Source organism: Jaculus jaculus, chromosome X (assembly GCF_020740685.1).
Source record: "Jaculus jaculus isolate mJacJac1 chromosome X, mJacJac1.mat.Y.cur, whole genome shotgun sequence".
In the NCBI taxonomy this organism is placed as follows: Eukaryota; Metazoa; Chordata; class Mammalia; order Rodentia; family Dipodidae; genus Jaculus; species Jaculus jaculus.
In genome coordinates this window covers 4,269,015-4,296,705 of record NC_059125.1, presented here as the reverse complement: position 1 = coordinate 4,296,705, position 27,691 = coordinate 4,269,015, and the positions used below count along the sequence as shown (strand labels likewise).

Below are 27,691 nucleotides of genomic sequence, written 5' to 3'. Positions count from 1 at the left end.
GGAGAGGGAGAGGGAGAGGGAGAGGGAGAGAGAAAGAGAGACAATGGGCACGCCAGGGCTTCCAGCCACTGCAAACGAATTCCAGACACGTGCGTCCCCTTGTGCATCTGGCTAACGTGGGTCCTGGGGAATCCAGCCTCTAACCAGGGTCCTTAGGCTTCACAGGCAAGCGCTTAACCGCTAAGCCATCTCTCTAGCCCCCCCTGATTAGCTTTTAAATGATTTAATAGCTTAACTACATAAATTCTTGGGTATAGAATTTATAGAACATACTGTTTTACTCTTTCCGAGAAGTATGGTATATTTTCTCTTGGCCAATCTTGGTTCTCATCTTCTTTTCCCTGTAGCTTTTCCAAAATTATTAAGTATCTTGAAATTTCATCTTAAAGCATTTCCAGCATGAAATCTGTTTAAGACAGTGGTCTTGAATTCACTTACAGACTCTTGGTATTCATTTCCTTCCATCCTTGATCACCTGGCAGTTGTTTATCTTGGAGTAGAGGAAAGTAACTTGGATTATATTTTTTGCTTCATATCAGAATACCAAAATCTAGAAGGTCCACAACTTTTAAATTTTATTGTTGTCATTTCACTTGTTTTTTTTTATTTTTTTTAATTTTTTTTTTGCTGTGTGTGTGTGTGTGTGTGTTATGGAGTCCCATAGGTTTACAGTGGCCAGAGTGGAATTTTGGGTGTCTCACTCCATCACTCTTCTGCCAGGTCTTTGTGTTTAGCCAGAGTCTCTTTACTGATCCCAAGCTTGTGGCCCTGATAATTCTCTGGTCACTGGTCCCCTACATACACTAGCTGTTTATGTACGATCTGAGGATTCAAACTCTGATAGTCTCCGGCCCTCATACTTGTGCAGGAAGTGCACTTAACTACGGAGCCATCTCTCTAGACCTTTTAAGTTTATTTTATTTTATTTATTTATTTATTGTTTTTTTGAGGTAGGGTCTCACTCTAGTCCCAGGCTGACCTGGAATTTACTTTGTAGTCCCAGGGTAGCCTTGAACTCACGGCGATCCTCCTACCTCTGCCTCCCAAGTGCTGGGATTAAAGGCGTGCGCCACCACACCCAGCTCTTAAGTTTATTTTAAATTCAGTTACTTAGAATTTGGGACTCAGAACCTAGTTTTAGTTTAATATGGTAAAGTTAAATCCTTGATTTTTCATGCAGGTGCCTTTTTTTGGGGGGTGGGGGTTCAAGGTAGGGTCTCACTCTACTGACCTGAAATTCATTATGTAGTTTCAGAGTGGCTTTGAACTCATGGTGATCCTCCTATCTCTGCCTCCCGAGTGCTGGGATTAAGGGCGCATGCCACCACACCCAGCTTGCAGGTGCCTTTTAAACCAATAAGATATTTTCTTTTTAAATAGGGTTTCACTCTAGTCCAAGCTGACCTGTAATTCACTCTATAGTCTCAGGGTGGCCTTGAACTCATGGTGATCCTCCTACTTCTGCATCCCGAGTGCTGGGATTAAAGTGTGTGTGCCATCATGCCTGGCATCCAATAAGATATTTTAAATGGTATAATATTAGTATTAACTGTGAATTTCTCCTGCTTCATTTTACTGTTTTTAAAATCTGTACCCTAAGGACCTCAGATTCTTGGGAAGGACTGGGAGTTTATTAGGATTATCAGTGCTGGGGAAAGGTAGCAAAGATTATAGAAATCAAGGCAAGGCCAGTGATGGTTAGTTTGAAATTACAGACTTGAGGGAGAGCTCCATGATGACAGGGAAAACAATGGCATGAGCAGAGGGTGGACATCACCCCCTGGCCAACATCAGGTGGACAACAGCAACAGGACAGTGTGCCAAACACTGGCAAGGGGACACTGGCTATCAAAACCATAAATCCTCCCCCAACAATACACTGCCTCCAGGAAGCGTTAATCCCCAAATCTCTATCAACTAGGAACCTAGCATTCAGAACACCTAAGTTTATGAAGCTTATGGGGATACCTGAATCAAACCAAAATAGTCAAGTATCTATTTGATTTAATTATAGAAATGCAAATGTTAAGGGTGGATTGATAAAATCAGATTATATTTTGCTATTGGGAGAATAAAGCAAAATCAAAGTTGAATTAAGGGTCAGATGAGCCTATCTAGGAAGAAAACTAAGTAGGAATGCACCCTCTCCTCCCACTCAGTAGAGCTACCTCTAGAAAAGGGAAAATAGGTTGTTTTTCTCAAGGTTGCATTGCCCATAGAAGTGGTTTCCTTTGATACATGAATCCTTAGTTTTGAAATGCTTTCAAATCATTTAAGTTACGTATTATAACAAATTTAGTCATGTACCAGATTTATTCCTCTGACAAAATTTTCAGAGACAAAATGGTTCTCTCATTTGTATATGTAAAACAATGCCACAAAGCAAAAGAAAACTCATGATTCAACTGATTTTGTATTCTCTCTGAGAAGAAGAAAAGATCTGTTGAGATGAAGATTATAATTTTTCAACAAAGGAAACATTCAAGGCCCAGGCACCTCTTAAATTCAGTGCTTATAATATGAAATAAATTACAAGCCTTCTCATTCTGTCAGTTCTTATGGGTACCTGCTTACTTGCCAGTGCAAAGACAAGTTTAAGTCTACGTGTGTTTCTTACTGTGAGACAAATCCATTTCAAACTGCATTTATTTATTTGTTTATAAAGGTAATGATTAGTAATCTAAAATCTTTATAAAATACTGTAGAGTACGTGTAGTTCAGTACAAGACTCCTTTCTATCAGGACAAAATGTTTACAAACATCCCTTCCTGCCACCTGCTGATCTCCTCCCTGTCTGCTCTGCTTCAGCAATACAGTCCTTCTCTGTTCTTTCCACGTATTAGCTCTCTGAGACTCTTTGTATTGCAGTGAATGCTCTTCTCACTGTGCTGTGCTCATGGCTTGCTTCCTTACATGGAAGAGGTTAGGTTTCTCTGACCTATTCCTTTCTCAGACAGGCTATTCTCAGACCACCTATCTAAAGGATCATCTCCTCCCATTTTCCATAACTTTCATTTTCTTTATAATAGCCATTACTGTATGAAATGATCACATTTATTTGTTCAATACCCATGTTTTCTTAGCTTCATGAGCAGTGTTATCACTGCCCTATCCAGAAGACTCCACAGCCTTGACTAGCCCACTGGAGATCTCTGACAAATATGATCAATAAGAGCATGAACAAATAACCATTGAGGACTCATCATTGTCCAGTTACTACTGAGATTTAATCTGTCTCTTTAAAATAAAAAAGATTTAAAATTTTTTTTTAGCTGGGCGTGGTGGCGCACACCTTTAATCCTAGCACTCAGGAGGCAGAAGTAGGAGGATCACCATGAGTTCAAGGCCACCCTGGGACTACAGAGTGAATTCCAGGTCAGCCTGGGCTACAGTGAGACCCTACCTCAAAAGAACAAAACAAAAAAAATTAATTTATTTGAGGGGGGGAGCACATAGAAAGAGAGAAAGAGAATGGACACTCCAGGGCCTCCAGCCACTACAAATGAACTCCAGACACATGTACCACCTTGTGTATCTGGCTTACAAAAGTCCTTGGGAATTGGACCTGGGTCCTTTGGCTTTGTAGGAAAGTGTACCATTAAGCCATCTCCCCAGCCCCTGTCTCTTTTTTTAAAAAAAGTACAGATTTATTTATTCTGTGTGTGTGTGTGTGTGTGTGTGTGTGTGTGTGTGCGCGCGCGTGCGCGCACATGTATTTGATTCTTCTACCTCTGCCTCCTGAGTGCTGGGATTAAAGATGTCCCCCACCATACCTGGAAAATGCTTTGTTTTTAATAAAAAAAAAGATCTCTTACCTACATGTAAATAACCAAGGAACTGTATGTATATGCTGTCATTATCAGAATCATTGTGAATTCTTAACATCTCGTTGAATATAACAATGTAGAAATTCATAGAATGTAAATATACACTAATGAATAATTATAATTCATTAAGTGAACAAGAAACAAATATTTGATGAAGCCCATCTAAGTATTTCCTTCACAATCTTTCTGCTATCTCAAGGTAATCAATATCCTGAGTTTTGTAGCAATATAGTTGTATTTTTTTTTGAGATAAGGTCTCATGAATCCCAACGTAGCCTTGAAACTTGCTATGTAGCCAAGAATAACCTTGAACTTCCAATCCTATTGAGTGCTGGGATTACAGGTGTGAGCCAACATGCCCAGTTTTATGAGGTATTAATGATTGAACTTTGGACATTTTGCCAACTGAGCTACATTGTAGCCAAACATGTTTTTTATTTCTTTTTCTTTTTCTTATTTTTTTGAAGTAGTGCCTTACTACATAGCTCAGGTTGGCTTTCAACTTCTAATCTTTTTGCCTTAGCCTCAGAGTGCTGTGTGTGCCACTCTACCAGGGTTATAATAAACACTTCTTTGGACATTTTAAAAATCTATTTACCACTTACACATGCCTGTATTATTTTTTTCTTTTTATTGCTATGTATTTGCTATTTTAGGAATTTCTGCTGTGAATGATTTCTCTATATTTTTAAATTTTATTTATTTTTCTTTATATATTTTATATATAAATTATATATTTGTGGTTGTTTCAAAAATTTTATTGACAACTTCTATAAATATGGACAATCTACCATGATTATAATCCCCTCCCAACATCCTTCCTTGTCCCCTCTCAAATCCCCCCTCCACTGAATCGCTTCTTTCCAACTAGTTTCTCTTCTATTTTGATGTCATCATTTTCTTTCCCTTCTATTATGCAGGTTTTGTAAAGATAGTGTCAGTCACTGTGAGGTTTTCATTTTATTTTTGTGTGTCTGTGTGTGATATGCATGCCTGTGTGTACTTGTTCTTCCTTTTAGTTGTGCACATGTACTCCCACACATAAGTGTGCATGTGTGTGGAGGCCTTTAGGCCAGTGTTGTGTATCTTTCTTTTTTAAAAAAAAGTATTTTAGTTTTACAGAGAGCAAGGGAGACAGACAGAAAGAGAGAGGGAGAGAAAGAGAATTGGTGTGCCAGGGCCTCGGCCACTGCAATCAAACGCTAGATGCTTGTGCTACCTAATGGGCAACTGTGTGTTCACCTCACTTTTTGTGTGTCTGGCTTAGGTGGGATCTGGAGAAGAGAGATCAAATTTGGGTCCTTAGTCTTTGCAGGAAAGTGCCTTAACCACTAAGCCATCTCTCCAGGCCTGGGTATCTTTCTTAATCACTCTCCACTAATGAGGCTAGCCAATAAGACCCAGTGATCCTCCTGTCTCATCCTCCTCACTGTTGGATGCTGCACCCAAACTCATATCCTAATGCTTGCATGGCGAGCTCTTGACTGACTGAGCCATCTCCCTGGAAACTACTTATATTTCTATTGGATTTATTTTTTGGCTCATTTTTAACCTCTTGATTCTTACTTCATTTTCAGTTCGTTATATTTTCTGATATGTGCATATCAGATTCTTTGTTCCTTTCCCTAAGCATTGTGCTAGCTTCTTCCCATGAATTTGGGCTTTTATTACTTTTAATGGTCTAATGATTTTTTTTTTCTGATTCACAAGTGGGTATTTTTGGAATATATTACTTTTATTTTATGAGGGGGGAAGAGAGAGGGAATTGGCACACCAGGGCCTCTAACCCCTGCAGTTGAACTCCAGATGCGTGTACCACCTTGTGCGCATGTGTGATCTTGTACATATGTGTCACCTTGTGCATCTGGCTTAAATGGGTTAAAAAAGTATTCTTTAGTTCAATTGGTAGTTTTTAAACCATGTTCAAACTCCCCTGAATGTTTATGTTTGTCTTTCATTGAATTCTTTTTGTGCTATTCTGTCATTTTAGTATTCTGATTGATTTTTCAGTTAAAAAAATTTAGTAAAGATATATTTTGAAAAACACTTAAGTGGCAATACACACAAATCTCCCCCCCCCACCGCCAACTAGAGTTTATGTGTTCTTCTGACTTGAAACTTTCACAAAATCAATTATGTACTAAGACACAGAAAGTCTATAAATAGAATAAATATTATAGAATTCATTTTTCACCTTAGTGCAACTAGAGACAAGGACAGCAAAGTATATTTTAAATCCTTATATAAAATAATTTTAAATACTTACGGATAGTTTAAATGGCATATATTTTTAAATTAATTAGCTAAACATTCAACCTAAGAAACAGGAAAAGATGGTGCAAGTGGTGGCACATGCCTCTCTTTAATCCAGGCACTCCAGAGGCTGAAATAGGAAGATTGCCATACGTTTTCAGCCAGCCTGGGGCTAAGAGTGAGTTCCAGGTTAGCTTGGAATAGATTGAGACCATAAGTCGGAAAATCATAAAAAAAAAAACCAGAAAAAAAAATTGGGAGCCACCCCCATCTCCCTGAAGGATTTATAAACAGTTAATGGTTGGGGAGGGGAAGGGAGGAGAGATTCTCCTCAGTGGTGTAACCCATGCTTCTGTAAATAGCACTAAGTAAGAGTTTTTCAAATGTGTCTTTCATCTTGTGGATCCTTCAGTTCTGGCAAAATGCTTGACCTTTGGTTTTTATTACATTAATCCTGCAATCTTATTATAGATGATGCCTGATCATTGGAACACTACAAGTCATTTCTGAGTCATGGCCTGTTTCATTTGTTTCTTTTGGCTCTTGTTGCTGCGATCTCACCTCATATTTCTGGCCATTTTGTTTATGTGCTGTGCAATGTAAATGAGAAATGATCTGTAGCAGTACTATGAAGCTTAGGTTGAATGCCCAGAGCATTTTTTTTCTCATTTGTTTTACCAAGATGCCTATTGGCACTAACTGTCTGAATGTGGAAACACCTTAGTCCAAGGTACATTTTGAGGTTTTTATCTGGATCACCCACATGGTGTAAGGCCACAAGTCTGATCTGTTCAAGGCCAAAGGTCATTGTATTGCTGGCTTCCCTTATCCTGGGAATAGCACTTTGCAGTTTCAGTTCCAAATGAGTGATGGTTTATCTTTGTCCTTTTGAACTGTCCTTGACTTGTGCTCCTGGATCTCTTAGTTTCCTGAGCAGCCTGCTTGCTTTTACTTTTTATCTTCCCCTGGATCTTCACATTCCAAAAGGGATAAATTAGTTTGGATGGCCTCTCAGGGATGTATTCTTTCGTCTTGATTTTAACAAGGTAATTCTTCACAGTCTTGTTAGGTATTTGTAGCTTTTAAGCTGTTTTCAAAAAGTATTTTCAGGGATGGAGAGATGGCTTAGCAGTTAAGGTGCTTGCCTACAAAGCCTAAGGACTCAAGTTTGATTCCCAGTACCCAAATAAAGCCAGATGTGCAAGGTGTCTCATGGGTCTGGAGGTCATTTGCAGTGGCTAGAGGCCCTGGCATGCCCATTCTTTCTCTCTATCTGCCTCTTCCCCCCCTCAAATAAATAAATAAATAAATAAAATATTAAATAAAGTATTTTCTAGCATTTATATTTATCCTCAAAGGGACATTTCATCCAAGTTATATAATTTGCCTCTACCAGAAGCTGAAGTCTGTTTTTATACCTTTTTTCTTTTAGAGATTAATCAGTGTTATTCATACAAAATTGCAGCAAAATCCATTTGGGCATACATTATTTTTGTCAGTATGAGTACTGGTAGTTAGCAGGCAGTTTTTGACACCTATGTTATATAGTCATTCACATATTTAAATTCTGACCTCCAGTTTACCTTGTTTTGATTGCCTCAGAAACTAGGTGGTACCAAATGTTCTTTTTTTTTTTTTTTTTTTAAGGTAGGGTCTCACTCAAGCTCAGCCTGACCTGGAATTCACTCTGTAGCCTCAGGGTGGCCTGGAACTCATGGTGATGATCCTCCTACCTCTGCCTCTTGAGTGCTGGAATTAAAGGCATGTGCCACCACTCCCAGCTCCAAATGTTCTTTACATATACCCAAACACAGAACTTTTGGGGTGGGAATGTTTTAAATTTTATCTCTTTTCTTTTGAAATGAGCTGTACCATAATTGGCAGAGAAGAGGATATTTCAGTGTTTGCTGAGTGTTCTTCCAAACCACCCTTAGAAGATGAAGAGTCACTCTCAGAAGCACTGTGAGCCTCTCGCTCCTGCAACATGACTGGCATGGCTCTTCATATGCCTGTCCTCCCCTCCACCATGGCAATCTCAAATGTCACAATTTTAGAAAAGCCACCCCTGTTAGAGTAATCAGTTTCTTTTCTTCCTTCGCCATATGTATCAGCATCTGATAATAATCTTGTACTTTTTTCTCTCTCAGTAAAATGAAAATTTCCATGACGGCAAGGGCCTAGCCTGTTTTGTCCAGTACTGCCTTGTGTGTCATAATTACCCATTCCCTGAAAACAGGGGATGTAGTAAGAAATTATTATTTTTTTAAAAAAATTATTTATTTACATGGGGGGCAGGGTCTCTTGCCACTGCAAACAAATACTAGATGCTTGTACCTTTTTTTATAAAAATATTTTATCTGTTTATTGCAAGGAGAGAAAGAGAGAGGAGGAGGGCACACATGGGCTCCTAGCCATTGCAAAGAAACACCAGATGAATATGCCACTTTATAACTCTGGCTTGACATAGGTATTGAGGAATTGAATCTGGGTCATTAGGCTTTGCAGGAAAATGCCTTAACCACTGGGCAATCTCTGCAGCCCTTGTGCCTCTTTTTGTATTTTGTTCATGTGGGTGACTTGGGAACTGAACCTGGGTTGTCTTTAACTGCTGAATCATATTCCCAATGCCAGCACTTATTTAATTAATGAATGAATAGATTATTTTTTCTCAAATTATAACATCATGAGCACTTGGAAAGCTGAGGTAAGATCACCATGAGTTTGAGGTCAGTCTGAGCTACATATTGTGTCCCAGGCTAACCTAGGCGATAGAGTGTGACCCTGTCTCAAAGCAAAAAACAAAACAGCAAAATCATAGCATCATTTTTGCTGAATGCCATGGTAATCCCTTAAAAATGTGATTATATGGAAGTAGTTTTGTGGAGTAAGTATAGTGAAAAGTTTAGTGTAGTTGGAGCAAAGCAAGCTAAGGGAGAGATCAATAGATGTTACTGGAGGACAGGTAGTCAAGGTGAGTAGATGGACTTTGGTTTTTACTTTCAGTGTTATGGGGGGGTGCTTTTTATTTCAGTGAGAAATGACATAATCTGACTTGGGGCCTTTGGACAGTTGTGTGTGAGAAATAACATGATCTTACACACTGTATAACACTTACTTTGAGGGGCTGGAGAGATGACTTAGTGGTTAAACGCTTGCCTGTGAAACATAAGGACCCCAGTTCAAGTCTTGATTCCCCAGGACCCACATAAATCAGATGCACAAAGTAGTGCATGCATCTGGAGTTCGTTTGCAGTGGCTGGAGGCCCTGGTGCTCCCATTCTCCCCCCCCCCCAATCTGCCTCTTTCTCTGTCACTCTCAAATAAATAAATAAAACTAAACAAAAAAATTACTTTGACTCTCTTCAGGACTGTAAGAAGCTATAGTGATATTGAATTATTATTGATATTTATTCTGAGCACTCACACATGTGTTCCACTGGCTGATTTATCAACCTTGGTGCCAAACCACCCTGTCTTCATCTCCATAGCTCTCTTAGTACTCTCAATATACTTCATAGGGCATCCTGCCAGATACTACTCTCTAGGCCATGCCTCCATTATGTTTTGCTCTTTTTTTTTATTTGGTTTTTCGAGGTAGGGTCTTACTCTAGCTCAGGCTGACCTGTAATTCATGGTCTAGTATCAGGGTGGCCTTGAACTCTCGGCAATCCTCCTACCTCTGCCTGCTGACTGCTGGGATTAAAGGCATGCACCACCATGCCTGGCTGTTTTACTCTTTTAGGAAGAAAATATTGTTTATACTTGGAATTATGCTCTTCCATATACATTTTTAAACCAGCTTGTCTTAATTCTTCAAAAACAATTTTGGTGTGTTGATAAGAATTGCATTGACTGTGGATCAACATGGAAAGCATTGGTGTTTTTATAGTACTGAGTCATCCTAGCTTTATAATTTGGATTATTTGATGTATTTAGTTCTTCTTTAATGCTTTTGAATAGTTTTATAGGCTTGCATAGAGATCTTTAATATATTTTGTCATATTAAACTCTAGTTACCCTTTTTGTTATTGTAAATGTGGCCAATAATAGAACAAATATGACAATTTTTTTCTTACTGATGTGTACAAATATAATTCATTTGGTATGGGCCTGTGTATAATATGTGTAGGAAGTGTGGTATATGTACATTGTTCACACATGCATGTGCCCCATGCATGTGCATGCAGAGGCCAGAAGAGAATGGCAGGTATCCCCCTTTTCATCAGATGTCACTCCCTGTTCATCACTGATCTGCATGTTTCCTGAGAAACTGATTGTGGACCTTGCTATTTTTTCTCAAACCCAGTGATCATATGATCTCAGCTGTCCACAGGAATGGGGTTACAGAGTGCATGGCCAGCCGTGCCCACTTGTTTTATGTGGGAGCTGGGGAATCAAACTCAGGCAATCTTAGGCCCCTTCAGGCCCTCATGCCTACATGAAAACTGCTCGTACTCACTGAGCCATCTCTCTAGCTCCTTATAACTGATATTCATATTTGAAGTTTATCTTCAGCTACCTGGCTGGACACAATTCTGTTTGTTTGTAAATTATATTCTTTTCTCTTTCTTTCCTCCTGCTCTCTTCTTCCTCCTCTTTCTTTCTTCTTCCTTTTCCTCCTCCTCCTCCTCTGCTTTTTTTTTTCACCCCCCACATAGGGTCTTGGCTTGTTGACCAGGTTGGCCTCCTGTAGGCCTGCACCAACTACTTCCTGACTAACTTTGAATATTTTTGAATTTTAAATGGCAATAAGTGCAAATTCTATTTTGTATTGTATCCCTCTTTTCAATTTTCTGTGTTTTTTTTTTTTTTTTTTTGGTTTTTCGAGGTAGGGTCTCACTCTGGTCCAGGCTCACCTGGAATTAACTCTGTCATCTCAGGGTGGCCTTGAACTCATGGCAATCCTCCTACCTCTACCTCCTGAGTGCTGGGATTAAAGGCGTGCGCCACCACGCCCGGCTTAATTTTCTGTGTTTTATTAGTCTATTTATTTTGTCTTACATTGCTGGGATAGTAAGACTTTAACAAGGTAATTAATATATAAGAATAATAAGAATAATAAGTATGAGTAGAATTAATTCCTTGTCGTGTTTTAAAAAATATCTTTTAATTAATTATGTGTGTATGGACATACAAGGGTCTTCTGCTGCTACAAGTGAAGACCAGATGCATGTGCCACTTTTACCTTTTGGCTTTACGTGAGTGCAGAGGAGTTGAACCCTGGCCACCAGGCTTTCTAAGCAGGAACCTTTATCTGTCAAGCCATCATTCCCCTACCCCCTTGTCATCTTCTTAATTATTTTTTTAAAATATTTTATTTATTTATTTGCAATCGGAGACAGAGTGAATGGGCATACCAGAGCCTCTAGCCACTGCAAATGAACTCCAGACACACGTGTCACTTTTTGTATCTGGCTTTACATGGGTACTGGGGAATTGCACCCTGACCTTTAGGATTTGCAGGCAAGCACCTTAACTGCCGAGCCAACTTTCTAGCCCCATGTTCTTAATTTTTCATAAAGCCCTCATTTGATACTTCACATTTAAGAGTGTTTGTGGCAGGTTCCTTTTGGCAACGTACAGATATCATGACAAAAACATCTTAAAATCATTTAATCATGAATGTAATATTCTTTTAGAAATCTTTCCCAAGTTTACATTTTCACCATCATGTTTGGACAGGCACTTCCTGTCCACATTACATGGGTTACTCTTATTTTTTAAAAGTTTCAGATTCCATAAACCCTAAAGAAAATTTCTTTGTTAGATTCATCTCTTCCTTTTAAGCCAACAGTGTCTTACTTTTGGTTCTTCTGTTATTGTTTGTAGAAGTAGGATAGGCTTTTTGAAATATACAAAATTACTTTGAAAGTATGCCATTTAGAGAAAGGAATTACTATAGCAGCACAAAGAATTTTGTGTGTTTCTTACTACCTTAAACCAGATTCTCCAAATGTAACCCTTTTATTGCATTTGCTTTATCATCCTCTTCCTTACACATAAAAGGTTTGTTTTGTTTAGTTTTTTGAAGCAGAGTCTCACTAGTCTGGGCTGACCTAGAATTTACTGCAGTCCAAGTTAGCCTCAAACTCATGGCAATCCTTCTTCATTTGGACAAATGCTAGGATTAAAAATGTGTGCCCTCAAACCTACAAGTCTTTGATTTGAATGGTTTATGTTATAAACATGATGTTCCTTTAACTCTGAAAATGGTGCTGTCTCTTAAAAACTAGAGTGTTGATTTCTTTCTCTTAAAAAAATATTTATGAGGAGAGAGAGAGGAAGAGGGGAAGAGAGAAAGAGAAAAGAGAAGTACGGGCACATCAGGGCCTTTAGTGGCTATAAATTCCAGAGTCTTGTACCATTTTATGCATCTGGCTTTATGTGAGCACTGTGAAATTGAACCCAGGCCATCAGGCTTTGCAAGCAAGCACCTTTAACCATGGAGCCATCTCTCCTGTCCAAAGTGTTATTTTCTATAACCATAGTACTCTTATCAAAATTAGTACTATTATCTAATTTATATGCACTTAAATTTTGCCTGTTGTCTTTTATAGTTAAAAAAAAAAAGTGTTTAGATAGCTCTGTGGTTAAAGGTGCTTGTTTGCAAAGCCTGTCTGCATGGGTACAACTCCCCAACCATCCACAGTAAAGCTGGATGCAGAAATAGCACGAGCATCTGGTGTTCTGCTTGCAGTGGCAAGAGATTCTGGAATGTCGTCCCCCCACCCCCAACACATGTGCGTGCGCGCGCGCGCGCGCACACACACACACACACACACACACACACACACACAAACCTTTGAAATTAATTAATTAATTTGAGGGGGGAGATAGAAAAAAAGAGGTAGATAGAGAGAATAGGTACACCAGGGCCTCCAGTCACTGCAAATAAAGTCCAGACATGTGTGCTACCTTGTGCATATGGCTTACCTGGGTACTGGCCAATTGAACCTGGGTCTTTGGCTTTGCAGGCAAGTACCTTAACTGCTAAGCCATCTCTCCAGCCCAATAAGTTTTTAAAAATTAAAAAAAAAATATTTTTCTTATCTAGGATCTAATTTAGGATCATACATTACATTTATCATGTCTCTTAAATCTTCTTTAATCTGTTATATTCAACGTTTTTGAAGAATTGAGACCAGTGTAGTAGAATGAATGTTCTTTACCTTAAGTTTGTCTGTTGCTTCTTGTGGTTAGATTCAGGTGTTCCCCCCACCCCACCCCTGTCTCCTGTAGCTCAGGCTGACCTAGAACTCACTATTTAGCTGAGAATGGACTTGAACTCCTGATTTTACACCTTTCAAGTGCTGAGATTCATATGCATGCACCATCAGGCCCAGCTAGATTCAGGGTTTACATTTCTAGTAGAAATGCTACAGAAGTAGTGATGTGATATATCCTATAAAGAGGCATATAATGTTCATTTGTTTAATTATATGACTGTATTAACTTTGATCACTTAATTACTGTTATGTCTAGCATTATTCTTCAATATGAAATACTGTTTTTCTCTTTGTAATTAATAGATATCTTGTAGATAGTTTGAGACTAGATATCTTGTTTCTAATCAAACCTTCAACTATAGGTTTTAACACATTCTGGTGATACTTGCCTGAAATAAATGGAGAATTTATAAATCTATCACATTTATTACTTCAGATAAAACACTATGGTAGAGCTTTATCTTTATCAGCCTCCCTGCATTTATGTTTCTATTTTATTCTGCAGATGATAATTTATTAATATCCTTATTTTTTGCTGCCCAGATACTACCCATGTGGCCAGGAGTCACTTTAAGCTGACTCCCGTGTCATTTGACACAAGCCCATCATTGCTTGTGCATTTCCTTAGTGTCAGGTTCCACAAAATAATCATCATCGTCATTGCCGTCATCATCATCATCATCGTCATCACCATCATCATCATCATCATCCTAGGGTTATATTGTACTTTTCCTGTACTAGCCTTTAATTCTTTTTTTATTGATTTGAGAAAGACACACACACACACGGAATGCCAGAGGCTTTTGCTACTGCAAATGAACTCCAGATGCATGCATCATTTGTGCATTTGAGTACTGGGGAATTGAACCCAGGCTAGCAGGCATTGCAAGCAAGTGCCTTTAACCACTGTGTCCAGCCTGTGTCCTAGCCTTTAAATTAGCCATTTATTTATAGAATTACAAGTCTTTTCATTGAAGCACTAACTGTACTTATGGTTGTTGAGGCGTCACTGCTTCTAGACCCCTGCAGGGCACAGATGTGTACATGTGAGTGTATAGACATTTATATCTATTTCAAAAGCTGTAGATGTTAAAAACTGAGTATGTATTATTAACTTTTCATATTTCATAGGTCCTTTTTATGATAATAAGAAGTGAAGGTTTCATTATCCACAATATACTAACTTGTTCAATTCGAGAGTACAAATAAGTTTCATATCACTGTGATAAAGTAAATATCTAATTGGTTACACACAGTATTTGTTTATTTTTGTTGGCTTGTTTTTGTTTTCAGATTGTACCAGGTAAAGTACTGTTTGCAAAAGTTACCTAGGATTCTTTGTCCCTGGTCCCTTGCTGTGGTTCTGTTATTCATTGAATATAGTGTCATTTTTCATTTGAGATTTTCCCCCTCTTATTGTTTGTTGTTTTTCGCTTTCTTTTATGAAACATAACATGGATTTAAAATTTAAAAAGAGACTAGGTTAAACATGGCAGTATAATACTAATGGCTTTCCATTGTGTTTGTTTTTTCAGGAGCTTATTTCATAGTTCATTATTAGAACAAATGGGTGAACTTCCAGTCAAGAATTGAGAGGTTCTTCTGGACAGCTTTGTCTTCTACCTACTGCATACTTTTCTCAGAAGTTCCATCCCTTTTTTGGTGCCATGTTCTGTGGCTTACATCAAAAGAGGAGTTTGTCTTCATGAAGATTCCTAACATTGGTAATGTGATGAATAAATTTGAGATCCTTGGGGTTGTAGGTGAAGGTAAGTTGGAATTACACAGTATATTCTTTTAGATCCTCTTAATTTAACCTGTAACAATTCAGATATACATATAAGGGTATAGGTTTTTAAGAGTTTATTTTTATTTATTTTGTTTATTTTTGTTTATTTTTATTTATTTATTTGAGAGCAACAGACAGAGAAAGAAGCAGAGAGAGAAAGAGAGAGAATGGGCATGCCAGGGCCTCCAGCCACTGCAAACGAACTCCAGACGCATTTAAATAAATTGATAATTTCTTGAGACTGTTTTTTTTTTTTTTAATATTTATTTGCAAGGGTAGGAGGGAGGTTGGAGAATGGTTACTCCAGGGCCTCTAGCCACTGCAATGAACTCCAGATGCCTGCAACATTTTATGCATCTGGCTTTATGTGGGCACTGGGGAATTGATCCTGGGTCTTTAGACTTTGCAGGCAAGTGCTTTAGCCCCTGAGCAATCTCTCCAGCCCCATTTCATTCTTTTCTTCATTACCAATCATGGTTTCCTAAGTCTTTACATTTTTCTTATTGCTACATGTTATATCATCTAAGCTTATTTTGAATGACCAACTCATTTTTATATGCCAAATTTAATTTAATATAGGATATAATATGGAGAAATAACTTCTTTGGGGGGTGTACGTAAGGGGTCTCACTGTAGCACAGGCTGATCTGGAACTCACTAGGTAGCTCCAGGTTGGCCTTGAACTCACACGACCCTCCTACCTCTGCCTCCCTAGTGCTGGGATTAAAGGTCCACACCACTACTCATGGCGATAAATAACTTCTATTGTCTAGAGAATGACAAGCCATAATTTATAGATTTTCAGGCATATAATTTGGTTATAGTTTAACACCTGAAATTTGGATGTGTACATTTTAATTATCATCATTTGTTTTTCTTTTCTACTAGTACATAAAAATAATGCCTATAGCCAAAGGCATTATTCATATGATAAAGTATGATAATTCATTTTTCATAAATTGATTCCTAGAAAAAGGATAATTTCTGATTTTTCTTTTTTGGTTTTTCACTCTAGCCCAGGTTGACCTGGAAATCACTGTGTAGTCTCTGCCTGGCTTCAAACTCAACCTCTGTCTCCCAGTTGCTGGGATTAAAGGCATATACCACCACACTTGGCAATTTCTGATTTTTCTTGCTGAGTAATTTTTACTCTTTAAGATAACTTTATAAAAATTTTAATAAAGGAGATAAATGATAATTATTTCTTGCCATTTATAAAAGCAAATGTCACAAATTTTCATGATTTAGATTTTTCAAATTTTAAGTTTTAAAAATTCATGCAAACATCAAAGCTCTTCATGATTTTAACATTAGGATATAAAACCCTTTTCAAATAAATAGAAGCAATTAAATTTGAGCTTAATTATTTGGTGCTCATTTCAAAGTCTGTAGTTGAAACCACACAAAAAGAATTGGTTATTCCCCACCCGGATGATTATTTTTTGTATTTCTTCACTGATATTAGTCATGTAAATAAAAATCATTCTCAGTCTCTTACTTACTATTTTATAGAAGCTACCTCTAAAATTTTATTTTTCAAACTTTTATAGTTATAGATGTAGGTAATAAAAGGACAAAGTGAGTGTGTGAGGTATAATAAAGTTGAAATGTTTCAAATTTTGAGCCTTACTTTTTTTTTCTTTTATTTTTTGAGGTAGGGTTTCACTCTAACCCAGGCTAACCTGGAGTTCACTATGTAGTCTCAGGCTGGCTTGGAACTCAGGGCAATCCTCCTACCTCTGCCTCCCAATTGATAGGATTAAAGGCATGTACCACCATGCCCAGCTGAGCCTCAGTTTTTCTAAATCATAACCTTTGTTTTCTAAGTACTTGTCTGTAAAAATCTTTTAAGTTACTGGCTAATTAAAATAAATTGTTAAGACTGTTAAATAAATTAGAATATGTTTCATTTAAGCTATAATCAAACATTGCTATGCTACTTTTTTCTTTATAGACAACCTCAGTTTGTTTTTTGTTTGTTTTTTTTTTGGCTACGAAGTACTTATGTATAAAGTTTGCAAACATCTGCCAAGCATACATTCCTGTAACCTAGATGATACAGTTTCACTTTATAAGAAAAAAATTGTTGTGGTTTAGATATTTCTTCGTGATTGTGGAGTTAATTTGGATGGTTTTCATTGTTGATTCCATCTTAACTGTGATTATAAGATTTATCCATCTCACGAAAGTGAGGGAACTAATTTTATGTCTTCTAGACTCTGTTAGAGGTGCATTTCCAATTTTTTCTCTTAGAAGTCTGCCTCTTCATAGTTGTATTCAGGTTTTGCTTATCTGGCAATAAAATGTTCTTGATATTTCTTCAGTGTTCCATTAGCATATTTTATGTCCTGATTTTATTTATTTATTTATTTTGTTTTTTGGTGGATAGAGTCTCACTTTTGCCCAGGCTGACCTGGAATTCACTATGTAGTTTCAGGGTGGTCTTGAACTCAAGGTAACCCTTCTACTTCTGCCTTGTGAGTGCTAGGATTAAAAACATGTGCCACCATGCCCTGCTTGATTCTTATGATTAGATTTTTCATATCATTACTTTGAACTTAGTTTCCTGAGTACTTTCCTGTTCTAGAAAAACAAGCTTGTCGCCTACTTAATAGAAAAAGTAATTCTAAAGATAGGGATGGATCATGTCAAAATACGTCAAAGAAAAGTAGGAGTGCTTGGGGCCTGTACCTGTAAGTTAAGCCCTTATAACAAAAAGATAGTTGAGATTTGTGTGTGTGTGTGTGTGTGTGTGTGTGTGTGTGTGTGTGTGTGTGTGTATGTGTGTGTGTACACACTGGGGATCGAATCCAGGGGCCTTGGGCATGCTAGGCCAGCACTCATAGTGCTGTTCCCCTAGCTCTAACCTCTACTACTAGGAAAGGCATACCAGTGTTCTAGAAGAGGGTTTTTTGTTTTGTTTTGTTCTCTGGTTTTCGAGGTAGGGTTTCATTCTAGCCAGGCTAACTTGGAATTCACTATGTAGTTTCAGGGTAGCCTCAAACTCATGGCAATCCTCCTACCTGTGCCTCCCAAGTACTGGGATTAAAGACATGCACCACCATGTCTGGTTTAGAAGAGGATTTCAGTTACTCCTAGGCCAGAGTAGCATATCTGCATAGGCTCTGTATTTTATTTTGAACTTACGTTGGCAAGTTATTAGCTTTTAATTTCTGTGCAGCTTTTGATTTTTTTTATTTGTTCACAATTTTTAAAGATTTATTTCTATTTACTTATTTATTTATTAGAGACAGAGAGAGGGGTGGGGGAGAAAGAGTGAGAATGGGTGCTCCAGGGCCTCTAGCCACTGCAGACAAACTCTGGACACATGCACCACCATGTGCATCTGGCTTATGGGTGACCTGGATAATTGAACCTGGGTCCTTAGGCTTCGCAGGCATGTGCCTTAATGGCTAAGCCATCTCTCCAGCACACAAATTTTTTTTTTTTTTTGAGACAGTATAACTGTGTAGCCCTGATAAGCCTGGTTCTCATTATGTAATGCAGGCTCTTTTCAATCTCATGGCAATCCTCTTGTCTCACTCAGTTTCTTAAGTGCTGGCATTGCAGGTATCCAAGATATGCCTAGCTCACGGACAGTCGTATGATCTAATCTTGTCTCAAACAATTCGTAAACAAGCCCAAGTTTGGTAGCACATTCCTGTAGTCCCAGCATTTAGGAGGCTGAGGCAGGAGGATTGCCATGAGTTCAAAGCTAGCCTGGGCTGAAATGAAGCCCTACCTCAAAAAAACAAAAGAATATTTGTAAGCCTAAAAAGATCTGTGTAATGAAGAATCTTTTTTCCTTTTTTAATAAAGAAAGTAATGGATTAGGGAGATGCTAAGTGGTTAAAAGGCACTTGTTTACAAGCCTGCTAGGCCAGATTCAATTTCCCAGCACCCATATAAAGCGAAACATAAAATGTAGATCAAGCATCTCGTATTATTTTGTAGTGGCAGTGGCAAAAGACCCTGGAACATCCATACATATGTGCATGCCACATACATGCAAATAAAAAAAACAATATTTCAGAGTACTTGATGGGAGAAATGACTTGTCTATACTCTCGCTTTGTAGAAAATATAATGAGAAATCTATGCTCTATTTATATATTGCTTATTACATTACCACCTAATATTATCATAGTTGTCTTTATAGCATAAACTCATAAACAATGTAAATATATGGAAGTTTTATTTCTTCAAGAGTTTTAGCTTGTGTATATGCCTCTGATTGTTTACTTCTTTTTTTTTTTTAAATTATAGGAGCCTATGGAGTTGTACTCAAATGCAGACACAAGGCAAGTGCTTTATTTTTACAAAGAAAAAAAAATCTCCGTTTAAACTGTTTTGGGAAACTCATGTACTCCCTATACATGTAAACATATAATTAAAATTTTGTGCCTATGAAGATGTCTCTTAACAAAATAGAACATCAACCCAGGAAAATGAGACAACTTTTGGATAAGTTGGATGATCATAATCATCATTATTATTATTTTTACAGTGCTACTTTTTCAGAAATGATGTCTAGGTGAAAGAAGGAGAAGGTGAAGGAGGCAGGAAAGTGAAAGATTCAATTTGTCTTCAGCTGCTCAGGAGCAAGGAAGAGTTTTGTTATGTACTGTTCATGTAGACCAAATGACTTATACTATTTGATGGATTGAATCCAGATTTTGAAAGGTAGTGGGTAGATGTTTGGCTGTGTACTGGGATTTGAAATAGTAATAGTACATGATTGTAAATACTGATTATAATTCATCACTGTTGCAACTTGGTTAAATATTTTTCTATTATGACATACTATTTGTTTTCATGTTATTTTGTATGTATTTAAGACCAAGGTTTTAAGATTTTTGTGACTTTTTTTAGGTTTGAATCTGAGATGAGGTTTGCAATTACACTCAAAATATTTAAGCTAATAAATCTGTTATCTATCAGTAGTAATATGTATGTGTAAATAAAGACTATTTTATTTTATTCTGAAGCAGGATCTCACTCTAGCCCAGGCTGAGCTAGAACTTGCTATGTAGCCCATACTGGCCACAAACTCACAGTAATCTTTCTACTTAGCCTCCTGAGTGCTGGGTTTAAAAGCAGTCATCTTTTCCTATTAGAAATATTCCTTACCTTTTTGATGTAAAGATTTATAGCAGAAATAGGTTTTGGTGGCTGGTATCACAGATCTACGTTAATACAATGAATTTTCTATTCTTGAATTTGGATGCTTGATTTTTTTTTTCTAGGTAGGGTCTCACTCTAGCTCAAGCTGACCTGGAATTCACTGTGTAGTCTTAGGGTGGCCTCGAACTCATGGCGTTCCTCCTACCTCTGCCTCCCCAGTGCTAGGATTAAAGATGTGCCCTTCCACATCCAACTTTGTTTGAATTATTTTTATATTGCTAAGTGATCTGCAGATCCTTTTGTTAGTAAATCCTGAAAAACCAAATGATACTGGCTGTTGACTAAGGATGAATAAGAATTTCAAATAGGGCTGGAGATATGGCTAAGCAGTTAAGGCACTTGCTTGCAAAGTCTGATGGCCTGGGTTCTATTCCCTAGTACCAATCTAAAGCCAGATGCCCAAAGTGGCACATACATCTAGAGTTTGTTTGCAGCAGCAAGAGACACTAGTATGCCCCCTTTCTCTCTCTCTCTCTCTCTCTCTCTCTCTCTCTGTCCTTTTCTTTCCTTCATTCTTCTTTCTCTCTCTCACTTTCTCCTTGCAAATAAATAAATAAAATTATTAAAAAAGAATTTAATTTAATCAAAAATAAATTTAGTACTTTGTATACCTCATTAAGAAGTACTACTTTGGTTCCAAATTAAACAAATGGAATGCTCCCCACTGAAATGCTTTTCTTTGAATTAATTGCCTTGAGTTACAATACATATTTGAAGCATGAAGAAAGAATTCCTGGATTGATATTACTTGTGGGAAATAGGTAGCTAATTTCCAAGTTACATATAGTCTTTCATCAATTAACATTCCTCCTTTTTTTCTTTTTTTTTGCTATGGCTTTAAAAAAATTATTTTTATTTATATTCATATTACTTATATATATTTATTTATATTTATATTATTTATATTTATTTGAGAGCTACAGACAGAGCGAGAAAGAGGCATAGAGAGAGGGAATGGGCGCACCAGGGCCTCCAGCCACTGCAAATGAACTCCAGACATGTGCGCCCCCTTGTGCATCTGGCTAACGTGGGTCCTGGGGAATCAAGCCTCGAACCCGGGTCCTTAGGCTTCACAGGCAAGCACTTAACTGCTAAGCCATCTCTCCAGCCTGGCTTTGTTTTTTAAAAATATATTTTATTTATTTATTTGAGAGAGAGAGAATAGGCATGCCAGCGCCTCCAGCCACTGCAAATGAATTCCAGATGCATGTGCCACCTTGTGTTTATGTGGTTTATGTGATTCCTGGAGAGTCGAACCGGGATTCTTTGGCTTTGCAGGCACATGCCTTAACTGCGAAACCATTTCTCCAGCCCCATAGCTTGTTTTATACAGCATTGAAAATAGAAGCTTCAGTTTTTAGTGATGTGTATATGCATATGTATCTTAGAAACCCTAAGGATTTCTGAGATAAGCACATATTAAACATACACATATATGCATACAAATGTAGTATAGATGCAGGATTTTGGGTCCACGGATGTATTAAATTTCATAAAGATGCAGAAGATTCCAGGCCCATGGACTCCAAAAAGGGTAGATTATGAATTATAAGGCTTAGTTTAGGGAGCGTGAGAGTTAAAGCCTGTCAAAAAGAGATGGAGAAAAACCTCCAGGAAAGAAGCATCTGGAGAAGACACCCACACTCATGAAAGGTAAAGCAGGAGAGCCCAAACCGCATGGTCCCCCTCACAGAAGAGATTAGAGAGAGCTAAGAGGTAGGACTCAGACCTTAAGAAGAGGTCATACCTGTAACAAAGCAAGAAACCATCCAAGAACAGAAACCTGTAGAAAGCAAGCAGGAAAAATGCCCAGACAAGCCAGAAATCCTACCCCTTCTATCTCTGGCTAAAAAGGGGGAGAGCTTAGCCAAGCAAGAAGCAGGAGAGACAGGTGTCAGGAGAATGAACAGGGACCAAGGGATTGACACATGAGTTTAGGCTCCTTTATATGGGTCAGACATCCAATTAGGATGAGGCTCATCGTCAGACTCAGGAGCAGCCAGCACACCCAGGTGTGCCATGCCCAGGACAACTTGAAGAAGCAGGAAGGACTGTTGAATTGTTCCTTGCAGCCACCTAGAATGAGAGTGGATCAGACAGGGGTTCTAGTCCTGCCATAGCAGGCAAGGTGGCATCTTCTTGGGCCTCTGATCCTGGCTGACTCCCTATTAAAAAAAGCTATCTTGATCCTGTCCTTCTTCACCTTCTATCGATTTAATATATATTATGCAACTAGTCCAGTCATTATTATTTTTTGTTTGAGACAGGGTTGTTCTCTAGATTTTGCCACTATGAATTAAGAATACCTGCAAGCTTCAGGGTTCTCCTGACTGTCCCCCATTGCTTTCAGTCCTTAAGCTTGTATAACAAGCATTTAAAAGGTTGGCCACTGAGCTCTTTCTCCAGCCACTTCCTTTTTTTGAGGCAGGATCTCATGTAGCCTGGGCTGGCCAGGTAACTGAGGATAACCTTGAAATTCCTACCTCCAACTCCCAAGTTCTGTAATAACAGGCTTTTGCAACCACATCCCAGCTCTCTTGAATTTTATCTAAGCTTTCCTTCTACCTCTTTTGAAAATGAAATTTAGTGGTTGAGCTTTTAATTTTTATCTTTACATTTACTTGTTTGTTAGGGTACTGTTGTTAAATGTACCTGGTTTTCATAACACGCAGTTAATGCCAACAGTATGCTCCTAGAAAGGAAAGTGGTTGAGAATGGGCATCCTCTGTTCTTGGGAGAAAGTTTGAACATGAGCTTTCATTTCTAGGAGCTATGTGTAGGGCCCTTGGAGTTACCAAGAAGAATAACACATAGTTTTATTGCCCTTATTTGGCTTATAGTCTGTCTGAAGAGATAACAAGAATTGCTGCTTTAGAAAATAACCTGTGAAGTTACTGTGAATGAAATTGCATCTTGCGATATGATGGCTCATGCCTGTAATCCCAGCACTTGGGAGGTAGAGGCAGTAGGATCAGCAGTTCAAGACCACCCAGCCTGGGCCTCATGAGACCCTGTCTCAAAAAAAAAGAAAAAAAATACCATCAAAAATTTATCTTATCCTGCCCTTTACTAAATGAGGTACTTATATACCAGCATTCAAAGTATTATTGCCTTTTCCTTTCATGTATCTAAAAAGATACCATGGGATGGAAATTTTAAAGCATAAATTAGTGCCTAACTCAGAATAATATGAAACTGTTTTTAGCATCTGCAGCTGTTTCGTCATTAGACTTGTTATAATATATCCTTTTCCCAGCTAAAATCAGACCTTCAAATCTATGCCCCATTATACAAAAATAGAGAATTTGAAGCTTCTAGAGAAGTAGAATTTGTGTTTTAGGAGATCAAATAAACAGATTACTGTGGAATTCATATTATAGTTATTATAGTTAAAAATAAATGTTATCATCATGACCATATTCATTATCTGTAAAATAATTATGCCAATATATTTGTCTATCTTTAATATTTTAGTGAAATGCTTAAATACATGTAAATATGGTCTGTACAATTACCTGTACACGAGTCTGTTTGGTTACTTAAGAATAAATTGGGTATCGTTTTGAAAAGGTTAGGTGTGGGTGTATATATAATTAAATAATTCATAGCAAATTGTGGATTTGAGCTAGTATGAAATGAAGTCAGTGTTTTAATCTGCATACTGTTAAGAATTTAGATGTTAAGTTTATATAAAGGAAAGTCTTATCTTTTGTGAACATAATGTGATGGGCTATTCTAGGCCAAAGATCAGGTTACTTAATTTACTGAAATAAATGTTGCTCAATTAAGAAAGAAACAGATTGTACTTTTTGTTAGACACCTTCTGTTTATTATTATGTATACACATTGGCATGTATATGAAAAGTCTTAGCAGTGATTACTAAGCTTCCATTTATCAGGCTATGATTCATTCTGGTTTGGACCTTTACATCATTAAACATATATACTTATTTACTTTTTAAAATTTTTATTTATTTATTTGCAAACATAGAGAAAGAGACAGAGAGAAGAGAAAGAGAGGGAGAGAAGAGAATATGGGCATGCCATGCAATGTAGCTACTGCAAATGAACTCCAGATGCATGTGTCACTTTGTGCCTTTGGCTTTATGTGAATATTGGGGAATCGGACTTGGGTAGTTAGGTTTTGTAGGCAAGCACCTTAATTGCTGAACCATCTCTCCAGCCATTATTTACATTTTAAAAATTTTGCCTGTTTTTTAAAAGTGGTTCTTGGGATTGATACCCATGCCCTTGTACATGCTAGGCAAGTGCTTTGCCATTGAGCTATACTCCCAGCCCACATGTGTGTTTTCAAGTGCCTGTGAAAAAGGGATGTTTGTTTATCAGGACACTTTTTTTTTTTAAACAAACATCCAAAAAGGTTATGCTCACAATAACATACGGACAATTGAAGGAGGTCAAATGGGAAGATTCAGTATTGGCTTTAGCTCAGTGGGAGAGTGCTAGCCTAACATGCATGTGGCTCTGGCTTCCATCTCCAGCACTATGATCAAAACCAGGGTGGATGAAAGGGCTGGTTGGGGGCCCAGCACATTCAGCCTAGGGTAGGAGAGCGCTGGTTGATGTGGTGGCTGAGTTTGACCTGTGATTAGTTTTCAGTTGTTGTGAAGCAGCAGGTAACATGATGATGCTCTTGAGATAGATAGCTAATTGTACAGCACCTTGAACAATCTGCTGTTGGAGCATATCCTTTAAGTGGTCAGTGAATACTAGCATTGACTTAAATTAGAAACTAAAAGGACATAATAGCTGCTTTTGATTAACAGGGCTCTGCAGAGGAGTCCACAATGATCCCAAGAATTTGAATGTGGTAAACTGGAAAAACATTGGAATTGTTTATCTGACAGGAAAACTTAGAGTGTATAATATTGGGGGAAGAAGTAATGAGTTTAGCTTTAACAATGAAGAATAAAAGTGATGCTAATAAGCACCACATATCAAGCACTGCCCTGGACTAGATGCTTTGAATGTGTTTAATCTCCACAACATCTCTGTCCTGAGTAAAATATAAGCCAAGATCATGTGTCTGATAAGTGGTGGATAATATAAGCCAGCTTTGTCCTGCTTCCAGAAGTAAGTAAACTTGAATTTGACATGGAGCTGTAAAATGATTTTGATCTTCCTAAGGGAGTGCAGAGTAGAGAGAGCAAAGGGGTTGTTTAAACTGTTGAGACTAACAGAGAGGTAGGCACATTTTTTGAAATCAAGGAAGGTTTTAAAGATGGTATTCACCAGTAGTCTTTAACAAAAAAGATACATGATGATGAAAGTTGAGAGGTGAGCAAATCCATTTTGTGTAACGAGCCATTTATTACATGGCTTCTTTAAGTGAAAAGGGTATATGGAAAATCAGATCCCAGGTTGTTAAAAAGAGGTAGATAGAAAATCTGGAATGTGCCATTTTCTCTTGAGTGTTGAGAAATTGAGTCTCCCCAGTACTCGGTAGAATAGACATGATGAAGTACTCACTAGGCAGGAAGACCTGTCATTCCTTCCTACTGAGAAACTGTTGATGTTTGTTATTCAGTTGCTGTATTTTTTCTTTTGTTAAGACTGCATTGTTGGGTTTATTTCTTTTTTGTTTGTTTGGAGACAGAGACTCATGCAGTAGCCCAGGTTGCCTCAACCCTGAAACAATTCTCCTGCCTCCCTCTCCCAGTGCTGGGCACAAATATGCATAGTGATTCCTTTTGCTTTTCATATTTCATGCATTTTTTAAAACCAGAAACCCAATTTAGTTCTTTTAAGAAAAGAAAGAAAGAAAGAAACAACAACAATTCCAACTAAACTATTTTGGGGAGGTATTTGAGGAAAAAACAATAGACTTTTAAAGTTATTGGGAAATATATTTACCTTGGGCAAATGGCTGCCAGCTACAGCCATGCAGTTGTTTTCTACTGAAACAAACTTTATGGTTTTACTTTCTTAGCGTATTAAATAAAGCACAATTTTTCTTTCAATTTTAGGCTTTATGTGTGGATTAGTATTTTAAAACAAAGGTCAAAGAGATAACAGATAACAGCAATCAGATGGATTATGTGAGGTTATTTTATTTTCCTTCCTCATTGCTTTTCTTTTTTAAACATTTAAAAAATAATTAATGAGAGACAGCAGGGAGAAAGAGGCAGACAGAAAGAGAGTAACATGAGAGAGAATGGGCATTGCACGGTCTCCTGCCACTGCAAACCAACTCCAGATGCATGAGCCACTTTGTGCATCTGGCTTTACATGGGTACTGGTGAATTGAACCTGGGCTGTCAGGTTTTGCAAACAAGTGCCTTTAACTGCTGAGTCATCTCTCCACGTTCTCTATTTAAACCCTTTTATTGACAGTCTCCATACATACAGACAGTATACCATGATCATAATTTCCTCCCACTACCCTTCCCATTTCCTCCTCTCGAATCCCCCACTTTCCTCTTAATTTAAATAAAAAATCAGAGTCCTTGCTTGTTATGTGCAAATTTTTTAGCACTTAAAAATTATACAGAGGCCTAGCTTAGGATTCTTTTTTTTTTTTTTTTTTTTTTTTTTTTTTTTTTTTCCGAGATAGGGTTTCACTCTAGTCCAGGCTGACCTGGAATTCACTCTGTAGTCTCAGGGTGGCCTCAAACTCACGATGATCCTCCTACCTCTGCCTCCCGAGTGCTGGGATTAAAGGCATGCACCACCACGCCCGGCAAGGATTCTTTTTTTTTTTTTTTTAATATTTTTTGTTCATTTTTTATTTATTTATTTGAGAGCGACAGACACAGAGAGAAAGACAGATAGAGGGAGAGAGAGAGAGAGAATGGGCACGCCAGGGCTTCCAGCCTCTGCAAACGAACTCCAGATGCGTGCGCCCCCTTGTGCATCTGGCTAATGTGGGACCTGGGGAACCGAGCCTCGAACCGGGGTCCTTAGGCTTCACAGGCAAGCGCTTAACCACTAAGCCATCTCTCCAGCCCAAGGATTCTTAATAAAGATTGTAAGTAGCTGGAATTCTTTTACCATAACAATTTTTTAAAAATTTTTGTTTATTTTTATTTGAGAGCGACAGACAGATAGAGAGAGAGAGAGAGAGAGAATGGGCGCACCAGGGCCTCCAGCCACTGCAAACGAACTCCAGATGTGTGCACCCCCTTGCGCATCTGGCTAATGTGGGTCCTGGGGAATGGAGCCTCGAACGGGGGTCCTTAGGCTTCACAGGCAAGCGCTTAACCACTAAGCCATCTCTCCAGCCCAATTTTTTTAATGATTTATTTCAAATTATATGGCATTAACGCACTACGAGTTATGGAGATTAATGAGATGTCATTATTAAACTACACTTCAGGTACAGAGCAAAGATAGCAGGAATCATTAATAAGAACAACAAAAAAGATATATCTCTCCTCACAGAGGCAGTCATG

The 27,691-nt window shown here is 37.9% G+C and overlaps 1 protein-coding gene across 3 annotated transcripts in view; it reads left to right on the top strand.

Annotated features, from left to right (window-relative positions):
• The window catches only part of Cdkl5 (cyclin dependent kinase like 5), a 233,979-nt gene that overhangs the window by 88,237 nt on the left and 118,051 nt on the right, over positions 1-27,691 (top strand). For all 3 annotated transcript variants that reach the window (XM_045140408.1, XM_045140406.1, XM_045140407.1), the window contains 2 exons: positions 14,842-15,075; positions 19,362-19,396. In XM_045140408.1, coding sequence (XP_044996343.1) covers positions 15,012-15,075; positions 19,362-19,396 — 99 coding nt within the window. In that variant the 5' untranslated portion in view covers positions 14,842-15,011. The remainder of the gene's footprint in view (positions 1-14,841; positions 15,076-19,361; positions 19,397-27,691) is intronic.